The sequence below is a fragment of the Leptinotarsa decemlineata genome, unplaced genomic scaffold, assembly GCF_025532065.1.
Source record: "Leptinotarsa decemlineata unplaced genomic scaffold, Ldec_3_MD MMD2_tig00026354_RagTag_RagTag, whole genome shotgun sequence".
NCBI classification, from domain to species: Eukaryota; Metazoa; Arthropoda; class Insecta; order Coleoptera; family Chrysomelidae; genus Leptinotarsa; species Leptinotarsa decemlineata.
The window spans coordinates 3,650,327-3,672,899 of NW_027412702.1; the positions used below are offsets into that span (position 1 = coordinate 3,650,327).

The window sequence follows — 22,573 nt, forward strand, 5'->3', positions numbered from 1 at the left end:
TTTCGAAATCGTATCATAATCATAGATGCTTCGTACAAATCACATATTCGTGTTTAGATATTCAGACAATGACATATTTTAAGAAATGAGTGGAAACAATACTTGGTTGGAAGATCAACTCGGTAACCAAAGTGACAATGAGAAAAAGTTTGAATTTAATTGGAGGTTGAAATGTAAAATATACGGATCTAGGATTTTCGGATGGACGTTCATCTCTGCATTTGCTATTATCATTCCAATTTTAGTCTATTACTTTGTCGTGGATCTGGGTACGTACATTTCCATAGATTCGTTCACTTGTTTGGTGAACGAAAGTTTCAGAGTGTCTTGTGGCAAAGTGGATATAACCTCCGAAGATTGTGTTAGTGTAGGATGCTGTTTTGACAGCAAAGTAAACTTTTGTTACCACTATTTGCCTTCGAGGTATTCATACGACCACGATGGAACAAATCATGTCGTATCTCGCCGAAAAACTCCTTTTGGAACGAAGGCTATTGATAAGTTGAAAATTACAGTCAATGAACTGAACTCTGACCAAGTCTCAGTAACCCTCCATGGAGTAAATTCATCTGTAGTAAGTGACACTTTACCGAATAAAAACTACAGGGTTACCAAAGTGAAAGAAAAACTCATGGTTGAAATTTATAGAAATACCACTGGAGAGCTCCTTCTTTCCACTACGAAGGGGCCACTCATAGCTTCTGATGACTACTGGGAATGGACTTTATATTTGACAAACCAGTCATTGTTTGGCTTGAATCAAACTCTAATATCTTTGAAACGCAATTCCAACTTCAGTATGGTTTTGTACCACAACAAAAATAACCACCACTCTTTGCCGACATTTTGGGCGTATACTAAGGGAAAATTTCATGGAGTTTCGATCAAACATGATGGACCGTTGGAGATAACAATTCTGCCCTCGTATTTGATCGTTATGAGGAGTTTAACGGGAGGAAATATCGAGTTGAAACTATCTCTGGGGCCGACTCCTAAGCTGCTGCATGATCAGCAATTGAGTGTCAGTAAATTGCCTCCTTTTTGGATGATGGGAGTACACATATGCAGGTGAGGAATGATGTTCGTTATCCATGTTGATCAATATGTTGTAAATCAATATTATCTATATTATTCGTTTACATTACTCAGACACCTGGATATCCAAGCATATTGAATTAATATTTTTTGTTTCTATATTCCTCAACATTTTTCTAATTCTCGGAGCGATAATTAGCACCAGTGGTTTATTATGACTTCTCTGCACTATATACTTTTCGAAATTAATATACTTTTATTAGTTTACAATTTGAATAAGAAACGATCTTCACCCGTCTGGTTAATAGATGAAACATGTTTTATGTGAAATTTAGTGTACTAATAAATAGATTGCGAGTGGGATGGCTGCGACTAAAAATTGAAAAATGACCATAAAATAGCTCCATAATCGGATCTCCGGGTGGGGGCTGATTCGAGAGCATCATCCTACAGAATTCATTCGAAAACCACCATTTCTGACAGTCAGCAGGCTCCTTCTAATATTAGTCCACAGGGAAATAGCATGGTAACTGCAGTTACTAAGAGGCCCACTAGCGACTTCAAAATCGATTTCTGCAACATTAGAGGACTCAATTCGAATATAAACTCAGTCCACCAACATCTGCAAACAAATAGTCCTAATATTTTTCACTCATAGAAACCAAAGTCAGTGCTGCAACAAACCCGTCAATTTTCTATATCCCAGTTATGATTTCCGCTCCCGTTTCAAATGTGTCTTTTTAACCGAAGCGGTCTCTCCTGTCAATGAGAGGGAATGCTGGAATCCCAAAACATTGATGTTATGGACTTTAAAATAATATCACAGAAGATCACTAAATTCATATGCTGTGTTTATCGACCACCAAGCGATACACAATAAAGCGCACTATTCTCTTCACTTGCAAACACCATTGACTTTCTGCAAATCAATCATCCCAGTGCCGAAATTTCCATATTCGCTGACTTCAATGTCCACAATATCGAATAATAATAATAATATGAGTTTATTCAGATATCCAATACAAATATAAAAATCATCAAATAAAACGAATAAACGAGAATACAAAATCACGAAGCGTCAGTGTTGAGACCATTGCTTGTATGTGATAGATTAACCTAAATATAATATTATTGTAGTTTCAAGACAAAAAATTACTTTAATAGTACAGATCCTATAATTTTATTGATGTGTACGTCACGTTACTTGTATATATTATTCAGATATGAGCCATATTTGGTGTTGACATAGTAGGGTGTATTATCATAGTTGGGAATGTTGTTATAGTTTGGGGAGTTGTCATAGTTGGGTATGTTGTCAGGTGTATTTTCATATTCACAATAGGGATAGTGCCTTGTAATTTTTTGTTTTTCAAGTTCAATATTTTTGTAAGTTTTGATTCATCGCATCATGGAAGAGTTTCCTTTCACTGACCATAATCCAAAGTTTTATTTTATTTTTATATGAAGTAGGAGAATATATTTTTTTAATTGTATCAGGTACCATGTTGTGAAGTCGAGGTCCAAGATAGTTTGCACATCGTTGGCCTATTGTTTTTTTTTGATCTGGGTAGTTTATTTTGTCTCCTCCTCATACCATATTTGTGCTCGACAGATTCAGTTCAAATTTTTTGTTTTCGTACATTAATCAAAATACTGAAACAGAAAATCTACCTAACATCCAGTACTTGAGACTCTTTGAAATTGTTGTCACTCGAGTATGTGGCTTTTTTCCTATAAATTATTTTCAGTATCCACTTTTGGATAACATTTGAATTCTTGAGGTGATAATCACTCACACCTCCCCATCCTATGATTCCACAAGACAATATTGAATGAATCAGAGCGTAATATACTATTTTTAGGTGTTTTATGTCTAAAAAATCTTTCAAATACTTGAATCTATACAAAAACTCTCTTAGTTTTCTTACTAAGTTTTGAATTTGGAGATCCCATCTCATATACCTGTCAATAATAACGCCCAGGTATTTTATCGAGATATCTTCTGGAATTTCGCAATTTTTTTCGAATTTTAATGGCTCCATATGAGGTAAGTATGATGATTGAGAAGTGAATGGTAGGTATTTGTTTTTTTCTAAGTTGAGAGTGAGCTTGTTATATCTAAACCATTCATCATGTTTGGCAAAATCGGTTTCGACCATCATTTTTAAATTAGTCCACGAGTCCGACTGGTACAAGATGGCGGTATCATCAGCGAAACTTATGATACTACCCTCTGCGTTCACACTAAAAATACTGTTCATGTATATAATGAATAGGAGAGGACCTAGTACCGTTCCTTGGGGTACACCGTATGTAACAGTCATCGAACTACTCATAATACCACCTATGCCGACACTCTGTTCTCGGTTTGATGAATAGTCTTCCAGTAATTTGTATATATTTCTTCTCATCCCGTAATTTTCCAATTTTCTGAGAAGCTTTTTATGACAGACAGTATCGAATGCTTTCGACAAATCAAGAAAAATGCCTAGGGCCGGTTTTTTTTCATCGATAGCCTCATATATTCTTGATGTTAAATTGTGAATGGCTCAGATTCTCAAATATCAACGGCGAACAAGGTCGCGAAGCTGAGGCTTTTGCAGTAAGCAGCGGACTTACTCAGATTATAAATGAGCCAACCAGGATTCCTGACTGTCAGAGAGAATATGCTAGTCTTCTGGATCTATAAGTACCTAATAATCAATCCAGAAATTTACACACCATTACACCGTTAGATCTCCATTGGGATTTTCTGATCACAAACTTATTTCAGTGTCGAGTGAATCACCGATAAATGTTGGGGAACAATATAAGCCGCGCAATTCCATTACAGATCAGCTGAATGAAATTATTTTCAAGACCATTTCCGAATTTCCCCTGGCTAGATGTCTGTTTCAGCTCTGAAGATCCATCAATTTGTTTTTCTAAAGTCACGAAAGTTATTCTGTCATCCATGGATGCATATATTCCTTCTTCAATGAAACGAGCTTCTAACGGCAAACCTTGGTTCAACAAAAGATCGCGAATAAGCTGTCGCCTCCAAAAATCTCGACTACCGGCAGTGGCGCAAAAATCTCATTAACGAAAATCGAACTAGGTTTGTTAATGCTAGCAACAGCTGCAAACTTAGAATCAATGAAAGCCAAGAAATTCACATTCAGAGAATTAGGGATAAACTGCTTATAAGTTTGTTGTGGGTTAAAATGGACACCAATATGTCTTGGCAGAATCATGTAGCTGATATTGCAAAGGCTGCTTCTCAAAAGCTTGGAACACTGTTCCGAACCAGAAAACTGTACAAACAACTTTTGATACTTTATAAAGCTTAGATTGGACTGAGTTGTATCGCCAAATGCATATGCAGGAATAACTTCAGTGAAGAATCCTGCACTGACACCTATCGGATATAATCCAACGCCCTTCTTTGTATTAGTCAGGGGAGTAGTCGTTTTCTGATAGGTGTTAGTCCATTAACCTAAAGTGTAGGTAATTTGAGACTGGCCTTGTAGATAATTTGATTTACAGCCAGTCTCCAAGTATGCTCACTCATTTTGTGATGTGAACTTTCTTTTGTTTGTTTTTTGGTAGTATATCTAGTAGCTGTGTAATTTCATTCATGAATTTTTATTAGGTTCATTCTACGTGTTTCATTTTGTAAAAATTATAGTAAGTCATGTATAACTTTCTAATTAAATTTTCACTTTTTGTGCTGTTGATGCAACTAGTGAAACATTTTTGGATTCAGCTCAGCAAAACAACTTCCGAAATTTTGGCTAACAATGAACTTATTATGTACGTAGTGTATATAATTGAATCATTTTTTTAAAACTGTGATAATCTGAATAATGACTTATCTGTAGCTTTCATTGTCCACATATAATTTTCTCTACTCGCATAAAAACTATCATTCAATGATCTTTAAGATATCATCAATATTTCCTGCATATCCTAAAAGCATATCTTATGAAAATTTTCGATTGGTATTACATGGTTGTGTAGACTCCAATCATTCATTGAACAAAAATTGAACAACCATCGTAAATTTCCAATATCAAAAATAGAGGTCCATAGAATGTCCACCAAATATTTCCTCGGAAGAGGCATTTGCCATCTTTGCCTTCTGACATTTGTATTTGAAATGAAATCATAAATTATTATAGACTGTCAAATGCATGATTGCATTGTTTATAAATTCTTGTCCATTTCTTCGTGTAGTTTTATTGTGCTTCTTGGAGCCGTCTTACTTAACACTTCTTCAAAATTTACGAAAACCAATGAAGCATTATGAGCTCGTTGAGTGTTCCTCCTCATCATTTGGGTTGTCCATGAATTATTGGCCCTCTGTGATGTAGTGCCTCACATAAAACACGACAAACTGCCCTGCTCTTTTGCTACATTACCTGCACCCAAGGTCTCCGTTGCTTTATTTTGTTCAAAAAATAAATGGACAGGCCTGTGTCCAGTGTGTGTAGCCCTCCAACTTTTGCCATTATGAGTATTTAGTAAGTATTATACCCTGGGGGAGATATTTTTCACTATTGCCCTTTCCGATAACTTGGGATATTTTTCAGATGCCCCTTTCAATAAAATGAAAACGAATGATATATAAATTAATAACAAGTTGTCACATGAAAGTTTGCCATTTTAAAAAAATTTCCCATCTAGGCAGTCTCTTCTCTTTGTACAGCACAAGACCAATATCCTTTGGAACTTGAATTTCAGTTGAGGTAATTTGAACAACCCTCTACACAATTTTCTTGAAATTGGCGGCAGGAACATACGTCACATACGTCTCAAATTTCAGTGATTCAACATTGCAGAAGCAACATGTCTGTCCCATTCCTGATTCGAACCACAGCACATAACCTATTTTTTCTACCTTTATTCAGAACCTTTTTTCGTTCCATGACGAATTTGAAGTCAAAACGGTTTTTTCCAAAAATTAATCTCTTCTAATTTCTTTTTTTACAAATGTTGTTTTGAAATTCATATTTTCTACTACTTTTTTTTCATTAATTTCGCTAGTGAAATTGAACAAACTTCTTTCATACTGAATTGAATTGCGACATTTTTTTAATACCATCAACCAAAATTTTAGGAAGACGAATAAATTGGACATCACCGAAATAATAAAACAGTTCACATTAGCAGACGAAGCTGACAGTTATTGTGTTGACGACAATCTTCTGATGGCTCTTATGGCTGATAATTTAACGAATATAAACATTCTGAATGATACCCTTACGAAATCAAGTAAAAAAGGAAAGAAATTTCTGCTTTCTGTTCCGCCACAGGTATGTAACGGTTTACAGTATCGATACTTAAAACCCATTCATCTTTGTACTGGTGAGTCCTAGGAAGCTCTAATTTGGTATATAGGTGCTTCTTAGGTCTTAGATGCGCACTAAGAAAGGATTTTCGAATATTGCAACTGGTGCGCTCCCTGGGGATAAAAGGGAAGCGTTTAAATATGAAAATTAACTTTTCATCAGAGTTTCATGGTACCACTATATTTTCGGAGGCTGAAATTTTGTATGTAGGTTCGTTTAATGTTGTAGATGTTTTTCACTGAATAATTGTTATTGTGAATCATTAACATTACTAACAATAAAAAAAGTATTGTCACTGAAATGCTCGATCAAATCAAAAATTTATAGAAAATGAAAATTTCCAATCGTTTTCTGATATATATCGATAACAATACCTACTATTATGTTTGTGCAAGTATTCTCAGTAAAAATCCAGACAAAAATTTTGGGGAGGAAAAACTTAAAAGTTGCTAACTTGTTAAAATTTGGATATTTTTTAACTTTATTCTGGGAGCCCCTATTCTGTGAAGGCACCGGGGCAGTAACCCCCCCCCCCGCCCTCCCCTAAATCCGGTTCTGGTAAGTTCAAGTTATAAGTTATGGACCCTAATCTGTAGGAAACCCTCTGAACAAATTAGATTCAGTAGGTTATCGCAAATTTAGTGCTCAATAGCTTTTTATGAACGCCATTGATTTTGCAATTCACAATCGATAATTTTTAAGAAATTCCAATCATATATATCAGTGTTTTCTTCATTGCTTCATGACAAGTAGTTCCATTTCCGAATATCTTATGTGGGTGCCTATTTTTATTGATTTTCTATTACATTTTTTTCAAGTCTCCATATATATAAAATACCTACTGGTATATGCAGGTCTTGTTTGTTAAATTATAACTTCCATAATTTATACCATAAAATACTGAGTGTATAAAATACAGTACCCCTTTTCTCAAACTTGAAGGTCAGTTGAAAAAACATGAATACCGACTTATAGTGTTGGAAGTGAGCTTTAAGTTTTGAATATATTAAAATGTTATCAACTCGCAAATTTGGGATACCCTGCATATAATATTTGATTAATATGTATATGATAAACCTCTCATATAAATGTAAAATATTTTTCAGGTTTCTGTAGATTCAACATTGCACGAAACTTTAACCCAACTGGATCTAGTATACACCTACAATTTGTCATCCTATGTAGGAAAATATTTGAAAAAAAAAGTGGTTTATCCGGATTACAGTCACAACCGCATAGAAGAATACATGGATGCACTCGATAGTTTCCTAAATAAATATATTTCGGTCAATATAGATGGATTTATGTTGAGTGCTAACTGGCCGTTGGATGACTCTTTCGAAATGTGGAATATAACTGACTTTCCATATTTTCCAAATGTAAGTTGAATCCAGCTACTATATACCTAGATTGAATTATCTTGTTTAGTGTGAATATCAAGAGTCTAGTGGTGTAAGATTACGTGATATTTCCAAATGTATCAATCGACCCCAAACATTCAAGTCCAAGATTCCAGATCCTAAAAAATAAGATATCTCAACAAAGCAAACATTTAAGTGAAGCTCCTGACAAATACTTCACAACCCTAGAATATGAAGTCAATATCTTCACCTTCTACAAAATGGCGGAACATTTAATAATTTCCTGAAGACAAACATATTAATATCGATATTACTTGAAATATTTCTCTTTATCTGCCATATGGCAATTCCAACAACCCGATAAGGTTTGCTAAGTTATTTTTCGTTTATAAAAACGACAAAAACTGTCAGTACGACAATGAACGTGTGTTAAATACTCAGTAACTTAAGAGCGAATCAGTTCATCTAAGTAACCATGATGCCTGAGTGTTCCATGAATGAATTTTACATGTTTTACTTTTTTATTCTTATAAGAAATCACTTAAAGTGATTTCGAATTGGGGTAAAAGAAACCAGGTTCAATTCAATGCCACAAAAACCCAGGCATCAGTTTTCTCCAAGAAGATAATTGTCTCCGAACCGGATATAATAATTTCAGGTCAGACAATTCCGCTTTTTGCTTTGATAAGTTTGTTGGGGGTCAAAATGTACACCAATATGTCTTGGCATACTCATGTCGCTGTAATTACGAAGGCTGCTTCCTAAAAGCTTGGAACACAATTCCAAACCAGAAAACTGTACACACCTCAGCAACTTTTGATGCTTCATGAAGCTCGGATCAGACTTTGTTTGGAATATTGTTCTCATGTATGGAGCTCTGCCCCCAAACAAACCCTGAGGTTACTGGATTCCATCCAGAAAAAAGCCATCCGCCTGATTGGAGACGTGAACATCACGTTCAACCTTGATAGCTTGGAACATCGAAGAAAGGTTGGAGATATATCTCTCTTCAATAGATACTTTCACGGGAAGTGCTCAACTGACTTGGCACATTTGATTCCACCAAGAGCGGTACATATCAGAAATAAGCGACGGACTGTGTCTGCTCATCGTTTTGAGGTTCAACTCAGTACACCTCGAATTTCACTCTTTAAAAACTCTTTCAGCTGGAGAACTGCGTTTATATGGAATAAACTACCTGAAAACGTTTTTACAAATGGATTTAATCTCCAGCGATCCAAATCTAATGTGAATCGCTACTTTCGTACAGGCACCGCTCTAAGAGCGCCTAAATGATTTTTCTGTAGTGCTTGTGTTTTGTCCTAAAAAAAACTAAAGTAGAGAATAATTTTACTCCACAGTCTCTCCAAGCTGACTCAGTTTCATTTCTGCAACTATTTTCATAAAGAAAATATCGCGTAGTGATAAAATTCCGGGACATACTGCAAAAAAATAATGTGACAGTATTTACAGTGACATGGAGAATCGAACGAAGTGGAAACTTTCTGGGAGTGGCATTTGAAAAACAAAGTTGGATCTGGTTTCTCATAAACTGCAATTGTTATTATGATTAATATCGTATACAATGTTTGATTTGTCTAACTTTACAAATAATGGAGATATCTCGTGTACACTAAATTTTGGGAGACCGTGTAAACAGTTTATTTCTGTTTCGTAATACAAAGTTTTTTAGTATAATTTCCTAAACAGGCAGGATGCTGATGGTTTTTAGCTCATCTGGTAAGTAATTGTGCAGTTTTGAATCGTAAAGTAATATTTAAATCTTTGTGTGTACGAATTTTGTAAAATTTTGGTGTCATTATGATTTATTTTTTGGCAAGTATGGTTCTCTTGTACCTGGATATGATATATTCATCTCAACTGTGAAACAGTTAAATCTAGCACTGAAGGGAGGAACTACTTTTCATATTTTATACCTCAGTCTCATCATGAAGCGGGTCGGTGGAATATAGTGTTTTTTATTGAGGTAATATAAGATTATAATATAAGATTTCTTTTGGCTGGGATTTAATCAGATATGTGAAAGAATGTAATTATGATGTCATCGTTGACATAAGTAGATCAAACTTATTCCGTGATATAAAAATCGTAACATATGAATGCATTGTGTGTTTTTTGTTATAATATTATCCAGATTGGTACTAAAGAGCCCTAAGGCGAAACATCGATGTCTACCAGTGAGCATGACAGTGTTCCATGTAAGTGAAATTTTTACCTTTCATTTAGTATACTATGTAAGAATCCCCTGAGAATGATATCTGATTCAATTCCATAACGAATATTTAGAATGCAAACTGAGTAGAGAAAAGTGTTTTTCAGTGTGTTCATATAAAAGTACATATTTGTTTCGAAAGAATTTTTCTTTCGTGTATGTCAATATTTATATGAAAGTAGCTAGTTCAGGGGGGCTTTTTCTTCCATTTTGTGTCTGAAAGTTACTTCTTTGCACGATCTACACATCTATGTATAGAGTTACTTCCTTCAAAATTGATTGCTTCCTTGCTTTCTCTGGAAGATTCCCACATTTTTTTGAATCAAGATGGAGTAGTAGAAAGCCAAAAACTTTCTATTACAAATTACAATTTTTGCAGCTGCGTAAGTTATGTTCATTTGAATCTCTTTATTATGGAATTACAAAGTAGGCTTTCATGCTCTCGAATGTCTAGGTAACTTGTCGACTGAAGTGAAACTGAGAGATTTTGACAAAATAACCAGCAATGAAAAAAATCAGTAGAAACAGAATCAGAATCTGCCAAGGGAAATTATAATCAGTAGAAACAGAATCAGAATCTTCTAAGGGAAATTATAATAGGAAATCGAATATGGAATCTGATAAAAAATAATAGTGAATTATTCCGATTCAACATCCTAATATACAACTTGAAACCAAATCATGAAAGAGTAATGGCCATCAACCTACCGAAATTGAAAGTAAATGAAGAATGGTAATTGATATGTGTTAACTGGATGATATCATAATTCAAAAAACACAAATTTTCAACACTCTCCTGCACTGATGAGAGGTAATACCTGGAACAGGTCTGTAGGTGTTCTAGTCGATTGATTTCAGCATGGTCCTGCTGCTTGATGAACAAGAACCATCTGCAAAACTTACCTCCGTGAGGTATCTTGCATAAATGTCTGTCAGACATAATTCAATGTCTAGCGTGGTATCAGTCGGGAAAGTAGTTGTTTTCCGGCACGCATTTACCAGAACCTACCGTGTAGGTAAGTTGGGAGAGATGAATATTTCGACTTTAGGATGAAGAAAATGATTTTGTCTAATTTCTACTAAGTTTATTATTTGTTACGACCAGTTTCAATATGAATTTCTACATAATAAATAGCTCATCAATCGAACAAGTTGAATATTTCGAGATTTTATTTCGAAATATTTATTTTCTTAAACGTATGCATCTCTCCTCGATACAGTCTTCAGACTTGAAAATATCATTGAAAATAATTGATCTTTCTTCTTGAAATTTAAGGAATTGTAGTAAGTAAAATTGATCGGTCCTTCTTTCTTTTCTTTCTTCATTATTTCAATTCATCTACTTCCCAGGAGAGTTCAACAGCATAAAATGCGTCATTAGAACACGAATTATGAAGTTTTTTGTCATCATCAAATTAAGTGATTTGAATACTTCAAGTTGCTTCTTACATTAATATTTCTATACTAGAGGTAACCATAATTGAGACTACCTCCAAAAAATTACCTAAACCTGTACCTAAGGTACCTCTTCAATTATGATCACCTGAAGCATATTACCTCACATCTACATCAATAATAATTCTTTCTCGATTTTAAGAAAACAATTTAAATAATGGTGATCTATCCAAATCCAGTTGGTCATTCATTAGAATGTTTGAATTTTTAAGTTTATTAATTTCCATTGCTTCTAAATGATTCAGTTTCAAACCTTTATTTTCTATGTGCAAAATTTCGAACTCTTCATTAAAGATATGATTTTCTTCTAGAAGATGATTTGAATATGTTTTCTTATTTACATAGCTCGAATGATGTTCCTGGATTCGATCCCTAAATGTTCTGCCAGTTCGACCAATATATACCTTAGGACACGTTCCACACTTTAACTTATATCCTCCTGATTTCTGTATAATTTTGATTATCTACCTTATCGATAGGAAAAACGTCTCGAATCGCTTTTGCGTAGACTTTCTTGGAAAGTATTTTATTTATTAATTCGGCTTTACACCCATTATTAACCGCAATTTGATTGATGACATCAAGTTCTTTATTGAAATTATCTATTGAAAGGGGAACACTGACTAATTTGTGAATCATGCTATTATAAGCTGTTACGTATAGGACGGTTTGTGATAAATTGAAAAATCATGTTTGCTCATCTACTAATTGTTAAGTCCAAGAAATTGATTGAATTATCGGCTTCTACTTCAATAGTGAATTTGTTTCCATGAATTTTGTTAATCCCTATGAAAAGTATCTAATTGTCTCTAAGTTCCTGTAAAACATACAAAAACTTCATCCACATATCTATGCCAATACAAGAAATTCCTAATCTACTGGTACCAGAAATGGAGCTAAATACTTTCACCAAATAAAACATGTGGGTTCGCCCGATCCAACCAGAACTACGAAGTAGGTATTGATCGCAGAAAGGTATACGAACTATCTTCATTAGTTTTTTTCATCATTTGTCCTTATGGTGATAAGAATGAAAAATTGGTAAATTCCAAAATTATTGTTACTACCACTTTCTCGAATGCTTTTGTGGGTCTGACGAAAAATTGAAATAATGTTCAAACATTACACTTTACTTCTTCAATTTCAGATATTTCAAGAGGCCATGTCCTATACTATACCATGGAATGCAACCAGTGGAGATGTCTTGCATATAGAAAAACACAATTCCTATGGACCTTCCCAACTGAAAGCCTTTGAAAACTATTACAATAATACTAACATTCAGTTTTTATCAGCTACGAGAACTTATGGGCAAACCGAACCTAATTTCATTCAAAATATTGAAACAACTTGGGACAATTTGAACAAATATCTCGACAATATTTTGTTCGATAGTATATCTGGAAACCATTTTGTGAGTCTACCAGTTTGTGGTGATACTAGTATGTTCAATTCTACCATCCAAGAAACACTATGTATTCGTTGGTACCTTGTAGCTGCCACGATGCCCATGTTCAGAATAACTTCCTTGCAGCCTTGGAGGGAACCGGCTAGTTTGGCAGACAAATATGCAGAGAAGGCCACTAAGGAGGCCCTCCGCATTCGAAAAATGTTCTTGCCATATTATTACACCATCCTCAGTCGTAATGAACCACTTATTAGACCCATGTTCTACGACTACTACGAAAACACAACTACATTCAGTATGAAGAATCAGTATATGATTGGAGAAAATATTTTAGTGTCACGTCCGATGACCTCAGATTTACAGAGACTGCGAATTTATCTCCCGAGTCGAGTAAGCGTGTGGTATGAGTTATTTGGGGGAAGTATGTATACCACGAATCAAACTGATTCTTGGATTGCTATTAATTTGAGAGAAACGGATTTCGTGGCATTTGTGGCCCAAGGAACTGTAGTGCCCTTAGTGGTAAGTTGACAATGTACAATAATTAGTGATAAAGGTCAAGCTTTTCTCACTGTGATTTCATCGTTGCATTTAATTTAATGACGAATAACAAACCTTTTTTTATAAATAATTGTTTTCACATACAATTATTTAATTTTTCCATTTCAATCTAAAGGACGAAACACAATCACTACAGGAAAATCCTTAAGGTGCTCTCAGAGCAGTGCCTGTGCGAAAATAGCGATTCTCATTGGATTTGAATCTCTGAAGATTAAATCCATTTGGAAAAACGTTCTCAGGAAGTTCTCCAGATGAAAGAGTTCTTAAACAGTGAAGTTCGAGGTGTATTCCTGATATGTACCGCTCTTGGTGGAATCAAATGTGGCAAGTCACTTGAACACTTACCGTGAAAGTATCTATAGATGAGAGACAAGATGGCTTTTTTCTGGATGGAATCCAGCAACTTCAGGGTATGTTTGGGGGGGAGCTCCATACATGAGAACAATACACGAAAGAAGGTCTATTCTGAGCTTTATATAGCATCAATAGTTGTTGAGGTGTGTACAGTTTTCTGGTTCGAAAAATTATTCCAAGCCTTTGAGAAGCAGCCTTTGCAATTCCAGCGACATGATTGTGTCAAGACATATTGGTCTCCATTTTGACCCCCAACAAACTTATCGAAGCAGAAATCGTTTCGGAGACATTTATCTTCTTTGAGAAAACCGATGCCTGGGTTTTTGTGGCATTGAATTGAACCTGGTTACTTTCACCCCAATTTGAAATCACTTCTAGATCCTCACTGAGATATGCAGCCTTCTGCTGCCGGTGAAGATGTGTCTCCGTAGCCGATGTCCTGGAATCCAAATAAATATAATGACGAGACAAGTGTGCTGTCGTCAGCAAAGCAATATATTGGATTCTTAGTTGTTTCTAATAAGTCGTTGATATACAATGAAAAAAGTGTTGGAGACAATATGGATCCCTTGGGAACACCAGCGTTGATGGTGAAAGTATTCGAGAGATATCCATAGACGGCCACTTGCCGGGAACTTTGTTTCAGGAAGCTGAAGAGCCATACACAAAAATGGTCCGACAAGCCATAGCATCGAAGTTTGGCCAGCAAACCCTCATGCCACACAAGGTCAAAGGCCTTAGAAATATTAAGCGCAACAGCTCATGATTCTCCTCATCTCTAGATTACGTTATTCCAAATATGGGTGACATACGATAGAAGGTTGCCTGTTGATGTTTGTTTCCGAAAGCCATATTGATGATCGCTCAAGATGTTGAAGCCTTCCAAATATTTGAGGATATGGTGGTTTACGACTTTCTTCATGATTTTTAATAAGACCGATAGCAAAGCGACTGGTCTATAGTTATTTGGAAGATTTTTCTTGCCCTTTTTGGGAATAGGCTGAATGAGAGCAATTTTCCAACAAGAAGAAAAACCCCTTTCCAGGTTGAGAAGTCTGCAAAATACTGGTGCCGGTTCATTGGCGCACTTTTTACGTACGATTACCGGCGCTTTATCAGGACCAGACGCCTTGTTGATATTGAACTGTTTCAAAATTCGACTGACTACACGCTGTGGAAACGTAATTTCTGGAATTGTGGATTCTAGTGTGGGAATAGTGGGTGGCGCCTTTCCCAGAAAATCGACTGTGGAGTGGGGCGAAAATTATTCAGCTAGTAGATTTGCTTTTTTCTATGGTTGTTGTTGCAGTTGAACCATCCACTTGTGTTAGTGGTGAAATTGTGGATCTTATAAAGTTCTGATTAACAGCTTCAGCTACCGACCAGAATGATCTAGACCCATTGGGATTGGCAAGCAGTTTATCCCTAATTCTCTGACTGTGAAGTTCTTTGCTTTCATTCATTCTAATTTTGCAGCTGTTGCGAGCATTAACAAAATTACTTCGGTTTTTGGCATTGGAATTTTTGCGCCACTGCCGGTAAGCAAAATTTTCGGAGGCGACAGCTTGCTCGCTATTTTTTTGAACCAAGTTTTGCCAATAGAAAGTCGTTTCATTGAAAAAGCATCCATCTATGATAGAATAACTTCCGTGACCTCAAAAGCACAAGTTGGTGGATCTATTATCATTTATTTTTAATCGAATTTCTGAAAGATCTCTATTGACATTTTAACCCTAGGTTATCCGGGCTGAGGAGTCGTGATAAAATGGAGACAGTAATTTCTAACGTTTCGCCCATAACTACGGACAAACGGACTAATGGATTTTAAACTTTGTACACTCATCAAGAATCCGTGACAATACAATAATTTCATAAGTTTATCTCATTATCCTGATCAGGATCGCCAGGAATAAATAATTCCCTCACACAATCTCTGTGTGAGAGCAAGTGAGACAACCACACTATCTGTGCATGCGTATATATTTTACATTAAAACAGATGAGCTTGAAAGGGCAAGCCAAACTATAAAGTGGAAAATAAATAATTGTTCGAAAAAACTAAAAAAAAACAGGCTATACCAACAAAAACTAAAAAATAAAAAAATTTTAAACTAATTTAAGATTGTGTTCAACATCGATAATGAGTCCTATGGCTTGATATAACTATAGTCTATTTCAAAAGAGTGTAGAGTAATAAAATCTCATTAAGTATTCAAAAGCGCTACAGGGTGATCCGTCAATAAATTCTGTCACTTCCCTAGTCCGCATTGCAAAATTATGTCGTTTCATAAAGAGCAGGTAGGTATCACCCTGTTTTAAGGGATTTGTCCATTGTTATCGACGGATAAATACTGAGCCAGAGGCGCGCTAGTGGGATAATTGCCAAAAGAATATGCATTCATAAAAATTATATTAAAGGAAATAAAAATTTAATACAGCAGAACAGTGTTATTAAAAAAATATAAAATGTAACAATAAAATATATACGAACCGAAATCGGGAAATACTCACAAACACACACGAACGAACTTTACGTATTGAAACACTTGTGGGGACTTTAAATCAATTTATTCACAAAAACGACAAGAACTTTACTGGATACGTTATTACAATTTGACACTTGAACAATACTAAAACTGTGAACTTCCCTTAACGTTTAACAACACTCTATTTATACCCTAATTGAATGTTCTAGAGATTACTAGGTACAATTTTCGAGAACCTTCCGAGAAAATAATTATTCAGACTACCCTTAATTCTAAACCCTAACCTAAGCAAAAGTGTCACTGTCACTGATACACTGGTCTCTGTCCAGATTGCTTATCCCGCTACAGTATATTTACAATTCAATTAAATTATTCTACATCAGTATAGTCTTCATCCGAAGAACTGTCATCATCTCCTGGTGTTATAATTATAGGGTCAACCACCTGATCGACCAAGTTGTCCAGTTCCCACATTTTATCTTCCTCTTTTAAAACATGCTGGATTGCTTTTTGCCAGTTTTCTGATGTGATTTCCATAATGGCTTGATCAAACAATACCTTGACATCTTTCATTTTAAATGTGGTATTGTGCCTTGCAACATATCCTTTAACTTGTGCCCATATAAGTTCTATAGGATTTAATTCGCAATGATATGGCGGTAGGCGCAGCACAGTTACTTTATACTTTTCTGCTATATCTTCTACGGCATATTTCATGAAGCGAGATTTATGTTGTTTTACTATGGCTAGTAGTTCCTTCTTTACTGAATTCGTCTCAAACTGAATACCTTTATTTGACAGCCAGTTAATAATTTCTTGCTTTCTCCAAGCTGAAGTTGGTACCTTCTCTAAGCGCCTTGAATGGTAGCTTGCATTATCCATAACCACGACCGAATCAGCTGAAAGAAATTTTAACATTTCCCCGAAGTAGTCTTCGAAGACATCCGAATTCATGTCCTCATGATAATCTCCCGTCCGGCACGACTCAAAGCTTAACAAACCTTCTTTTAAAAATCCGTCTTCGCTTCCAATGTGAGCAATTATAAGCCTCTTCCCTTTTCCCGAAGGCACTTTAATACCCGTCGAAAGGCCTTCTATGAAAGCTTGGCGAGAACTTGTTATATTTTTATCTTGCCACATTTTTTTGACTATATAACCTTCGTTTATCCACGTCTCATCAAGATAAAAAAATTTCTTTTGCTCTCTGCGGTACTGCTTTATAGTTGTCAAATATTTTCGTCTCCAGCAAACAATTTCATCACTTTCCAGTAATAGTGCCTTTCGATTGTGCTTTTCCCAGGCAAAATTCATACTTTTTAAAGTTTTCCATAAAAGTTTTCTGGATATCAAAGGAATATCGTTATCTTGGCTTATCTCGATAAATATTTTTTCAAGAGTGGGTATTTCCTTTTTAAAATAAAACGAATGAACTTTTCTTCGAATGTCACATTTGGTGTCTTCATCTAAGATTTTTATTGGTCTTCCTGATTTTCTCTTGCATGGACTTACCTGGCCTGATATCTTTCTTTCTCGCAATAATTTAAAAATCGTGGACTGTCCAATTCCAGTCATTCGGGCACATCGCTCAACACTTTCTTGCACAGACAAACTAGGGTGATCGTGTTTTATGCAATCATATACATTTAAAATTATAACTTTTTCGCAAACAGATAGCGGAGACTTTTTTACACTTCTTTTCTTTGGAGTAAATGTCCCCATTTTATAACTTTTTCACTATTTCTATATCACAATATCACTGTACGTTTAATTGGTGTAGTAACAATTACTATTATAACTCGAATGTTTAAGACACCATTACAATATATTTAAACCCTTTTTCTTAATTACCTGGGTTTAATAGGTATTGCATGATTGGTGGGCAGGGTCAAAAAGGGATTATTATAATGACATGGCACCTCGGAACTAAGTGTTAACCCTTTTTTGAGAAATCATGCTCAAGTATATGAACCCAAATTGCATATTAAATAAGTTTACAAGAACCACTAAAATTAATCTTAATCTTTTTTTAAGAAATTTTACTTACCTAAATACATGTAGGTACTTAGTTTTAGACCAAATTACTTCCCAAAAATGGCCTTTTATTATTATCTATGTCTGTAATTTTTAATTTACTTTAATTATTAAGTTTAATAATCCTAAGATTTGCCTACGCCCATGGACGACAACGAAATTCAGGCAAATTTTATGACACTTCATGATTTATTACTCTACACTCTTTTGAAATAGACTATAATTACTTTTAATAAGTTCAAAATCAGAATAAATCTATTTATAAAAAAATTAATTTTGTTGTAAAAAAAGTATGGGATACTTAAAATTATATTTTTCTTATGGATCCAGTCTGGCAAATAGCCCCTAACCAAGTATTTATAACAATGGATTGCACCCCACGCTTTTTTATAACAAAATAAATTTTTTGTAAATGGATTTATTCTGATTTCAAACTTATTAAAAGTCATTAGTTACATCAAGCCATAGGACTTATTATCGACAATCTCACAATCTCAAATTAGTTCCGAATTATTTTTCATTTTGTGTTGCTGTTATAGTGTGTTTTTTCAGTTTTTCAAACTATAATTTACTTGAACAGGTTAAACGTCCAAAAAAAAATTCACTGACGTATTTTAAAGTTGTTACTTTATCAGGCTCAAATGCTATGTTCATATTTAGCTGTTACAGAATTTGTATAATTACATTGGCAAACACATGTACATGGTGGATTGTATTCATCAGTGAGAATAATAGTGATGTTTTTTCCGAAACTTTACTCAGATCCCAGTTTCTTGAATTAATTAATTTTTATTAAATTGCATTTCGTCATATTCGTCCCTTTCCCTCATATAGGGTCTTTCATTAGGCGCTCCCTATCTTCAAATTCAAATAAAACAAAGTGTGTGTGAGATATCGAATTTTTTTATTCGTTTGAGAGGCCTATTGGGTGGAGCGCATCCGAAACGGTCAATTTTCCATGACTCTGGCGCATAATTCAGGCTGAATTTGATCGATGGCATAGGTTATGTTGGCTGCGACTGAAAAAAACCCACAAGAAAAAGTCTAACGGTGTCAAATCGCACGATCTCGGTGGCCAGTTCACATCACCTCCACATGAGATGACCATGCTCTCAAATCGCTGGTGCAAAGAATCCAATGTGACATGACCTGTGTGGCACATAACGCCGTCCTGTTCAAGCCACATGTCGTTGGTGTCCAGAGCATCCAATTCGTGCCAAAAGAAGTTGTTAATCATCGAGCTATAGTGCTTGCCGTTAACAGCGATTGACTAGCTAACATCGTTCTCAAAAAAATAAGAACCGATGACGCCGCCAGCACAAAATCCACACCAAATAGTAGCTTTTTCGGGATACATTGAATGTTCTTGAATCTCATGTGGATTGGTATCGTCCCAAATTCGACTATTTTGATTGTTCACGTACCCATACACCAAGGAGTGGGCTCATCGCTGAAGATGATTTTTTGATGAAAATTAGGGTCAGTTTCCAAATGAATAAATACGTCGTTGTCTATGGTAGATTACCTTCAGTTTCTGGTTCAGTTGAATTTTGTACGGGTGCAGCCCAAATCACGACGCAAAACTCGCCAAGTTGTGGTCTACGAAAGGCAGAGTTCTTGTGAGCGACGCGAAATCGACTGCATCGGATTATCCTGCATACTCTCACAGACAGCGGCGATGTTTTCGGCAGATCTTGCGTTTCGTCGGCGTACGGATATTGGTTGATCGTTCACTGAACCAGTGGACTAAAATTTATCCAACACATTGCGAATAGTCCTCTTGGTAGGACGATTATGCCGCCCGTAAAATGGGCGGAGCGCGCGGTACGTTGCCCGAACACCCATTTTGATAAAACAATGTTATTATTTGCATGTGTTATTGAATCCTATATCCGTACATGGTGATTCGGCAAAACAGACTGAATAAATGACAACTAATGTGACATATGTAGCTTCAACAAAATGATCGTTATCAATTGTCAAAGTTCGGAGGTCTCTGTTGAAAAACCCTATATATGTTTGAACGAGAAGTGGGACCTACTGTATATCTGTTGAATGTTGAAGTAATGAATGCTTCAATGAATAGTTTAAATTATATAACTTCCTTTTTTTTCAGGAGAATAATAACATTAACGCAATAATTGGTCTGAACTGTACGCACAGTCCGTGTCAGGCGACTGGAACGCTGTTTTTAGATACCTACATGCATTTTAATGCAAACGAGTCTTCAATCACCGTATCCAAAATAGATATGCATGACTGCATCTATACTTTGGGATATATAAAATTGTATCATTACGATAATAAAACAAATTACCAAAATTATTACACGAAAAATGTAAAACTATGTAATGGAACTAGCATCACAATATATTATGAAGAATCTAATTAGCTATCGTGTTTCTCATTTAAATATACATTTTTGATATTGTAAATCTGTGTTGAAGTTTATACCTATACATTTTTTGTAACCATTGGTTCCCAGGCTAAGTACTTATATTTGAAATAAATATATTTTTGTTATATTGTCTAGTTGAAATTCTGGAATAGAATGAATCTGGCGAAAATTATTTTACCTGCACCTTAGAGAAAAACTGCTAACGACCATTTCGCCAGACCATCATGGTATCAATGAAAAAAATGAAAAATTATTATTTCCAGATCCTGAATAATGAAAAAAAAAATTCTTATTACACTAGCGATTTATATGCGTATCAAACTCACCTAAACACCTACCCCTACACGTTTCAGTGATCAATTTATGGTGAATTTCAGAAAGTTATCGTGTTAGGAATCACACGTTAAAAGGTAAGACCTCGTTAGTCCGTAGCTCACACAAGTTTCTCAACTTCTGAGAGTTGTCGTTCGTATGGGGGCGACAACTGATTAACAAAAACAGATTTTTTTTTAAACAGACATAACCACATGCATGAGTTTGTTACTTATGAGAAACCAGTCATACGATGGTATCGGGAGGAGAAACCTATACCTATAAATAATTTTTTGAATTAGATATAGAGGATAGTTAGTTCATTTAAAGGCAGGATGGATAAAATAACAACTAAAGAAGCAAGTGAACCAGTGAAGTATTTATATTACTTCAGCCTAAAATATGTAGGGCCAGAGTTCAAAAAGTAAATCACTACATCAAATCATCCAAAGAAACAATTCGTTCAGGCCAGTTTCAACTTTCTACAGTGTAGGTTAATGGACTGACACCTATCAGAAAACAACTATTTTCCTGGCTAATACCACGAAGGGCGTTGGATTATATCCGACAGGTGTCAGTGCAGGAATATTCACTGAAGTATTTCCTGCATATGATGTTGGCGATACAACTGCTGGAATCGAATTTCAATTAATGTAACACACTTGCAGAACGGTTTCGGGCTGTTTGGTCACTCATCAGTGTAAGGTAGTGTCTATCATCAAACGAAAGTCTATGATTTCCGATAATTGAAAATCGAATTCCTTCAGAGTATCATTTCTCGAACTAGGCTGAAGCGGACAACAAGCAACAGTTTTGTCATCGCCCCATCTGCCTGTGAACGAAGTAACCAACAGCATATCTGAAATTTGACCAATTCCTCGTATAAGGAAATAAAACTTTTCTATGAATAAAATCATCTAAAGGAACAATTCGTTCAGGTCAGCCTCAACTCCCTACACTGTAGGACTGACACTCATCAGAAAGCAACTATTCCCCTGGCTAATACCACGAAGGGCGTTGTATTATATCCGTCCACTCTTCAAGTATGCCCACTGACTATATGTGAAATCACTACATAGTATAAAACAGAGTCGTTTCCCGCTGTCTGTCCCTATGTATACTTAGATCTCAAAACTACGCAACGAATTTTGATGCGGGTATTTTTAATAAGTTTTAGAGGTTTCCAATGTGATGTAAATAAACACATTTTTTGCGCTTACATTGCAAACACTGGCTGAACCCATACGAGATATATCAAAACAATGTACTACAGTATTGTACACATTTAAAAGGTCTACAAAAAAGTCCGCGATGGTATATGTATATCCACAATACTTTACTTTATTATGAAGCTATTTTAAGTACTACAGCATCAATACTTATCCAGTTAAGTACCTCAAATATATTGTGCATTTAATATAGATCAATATGGCCCATCACAGCATGTAATTTAAATGAAAATGTTTAAAGATATTAGAAATTTAAAATGCATGGACATAGCGGTTGCGGCGGTACCGGCCTGCAGTTCGTCGACCGGTGCCTATTAATAGCGCGTCATAGGCGGCGTTTAGCTCTATAGCACTCAATGATTAGCAGCGACCGCACGCGTA

The 22,573-nt window shown here is 35.4% G+C and overlaps 1 protein-coding gene across 1 annotated transcript; it reads left to right on the forward strand.

The window, feature by feature from the left end:
• On the forward strand, positions 1-20,776 carry LOC111503482 (lysosomal alpha-glucosidase). Its single transcript, XM_023157786.2, has 5 exons — positions 1-1,068; positions 6,134-6,329; positions 7,472-7,744; positions 12,562-13,344; positions 20,370-20,776. Exons 1-5 carry the CDS (start codon positions 86-88, stop codon positions 20,643-20,645), a joined length of 2,511 nt encoding a protein of 836 aa, XP_023013554.2. The 5' UTR covers positions 1-85; the 3' UTR covers positions 20,646-20,776.
• The last annotated feature ends 1,797 nt before the right edge of the window (positions 20,777-22,573 follow it).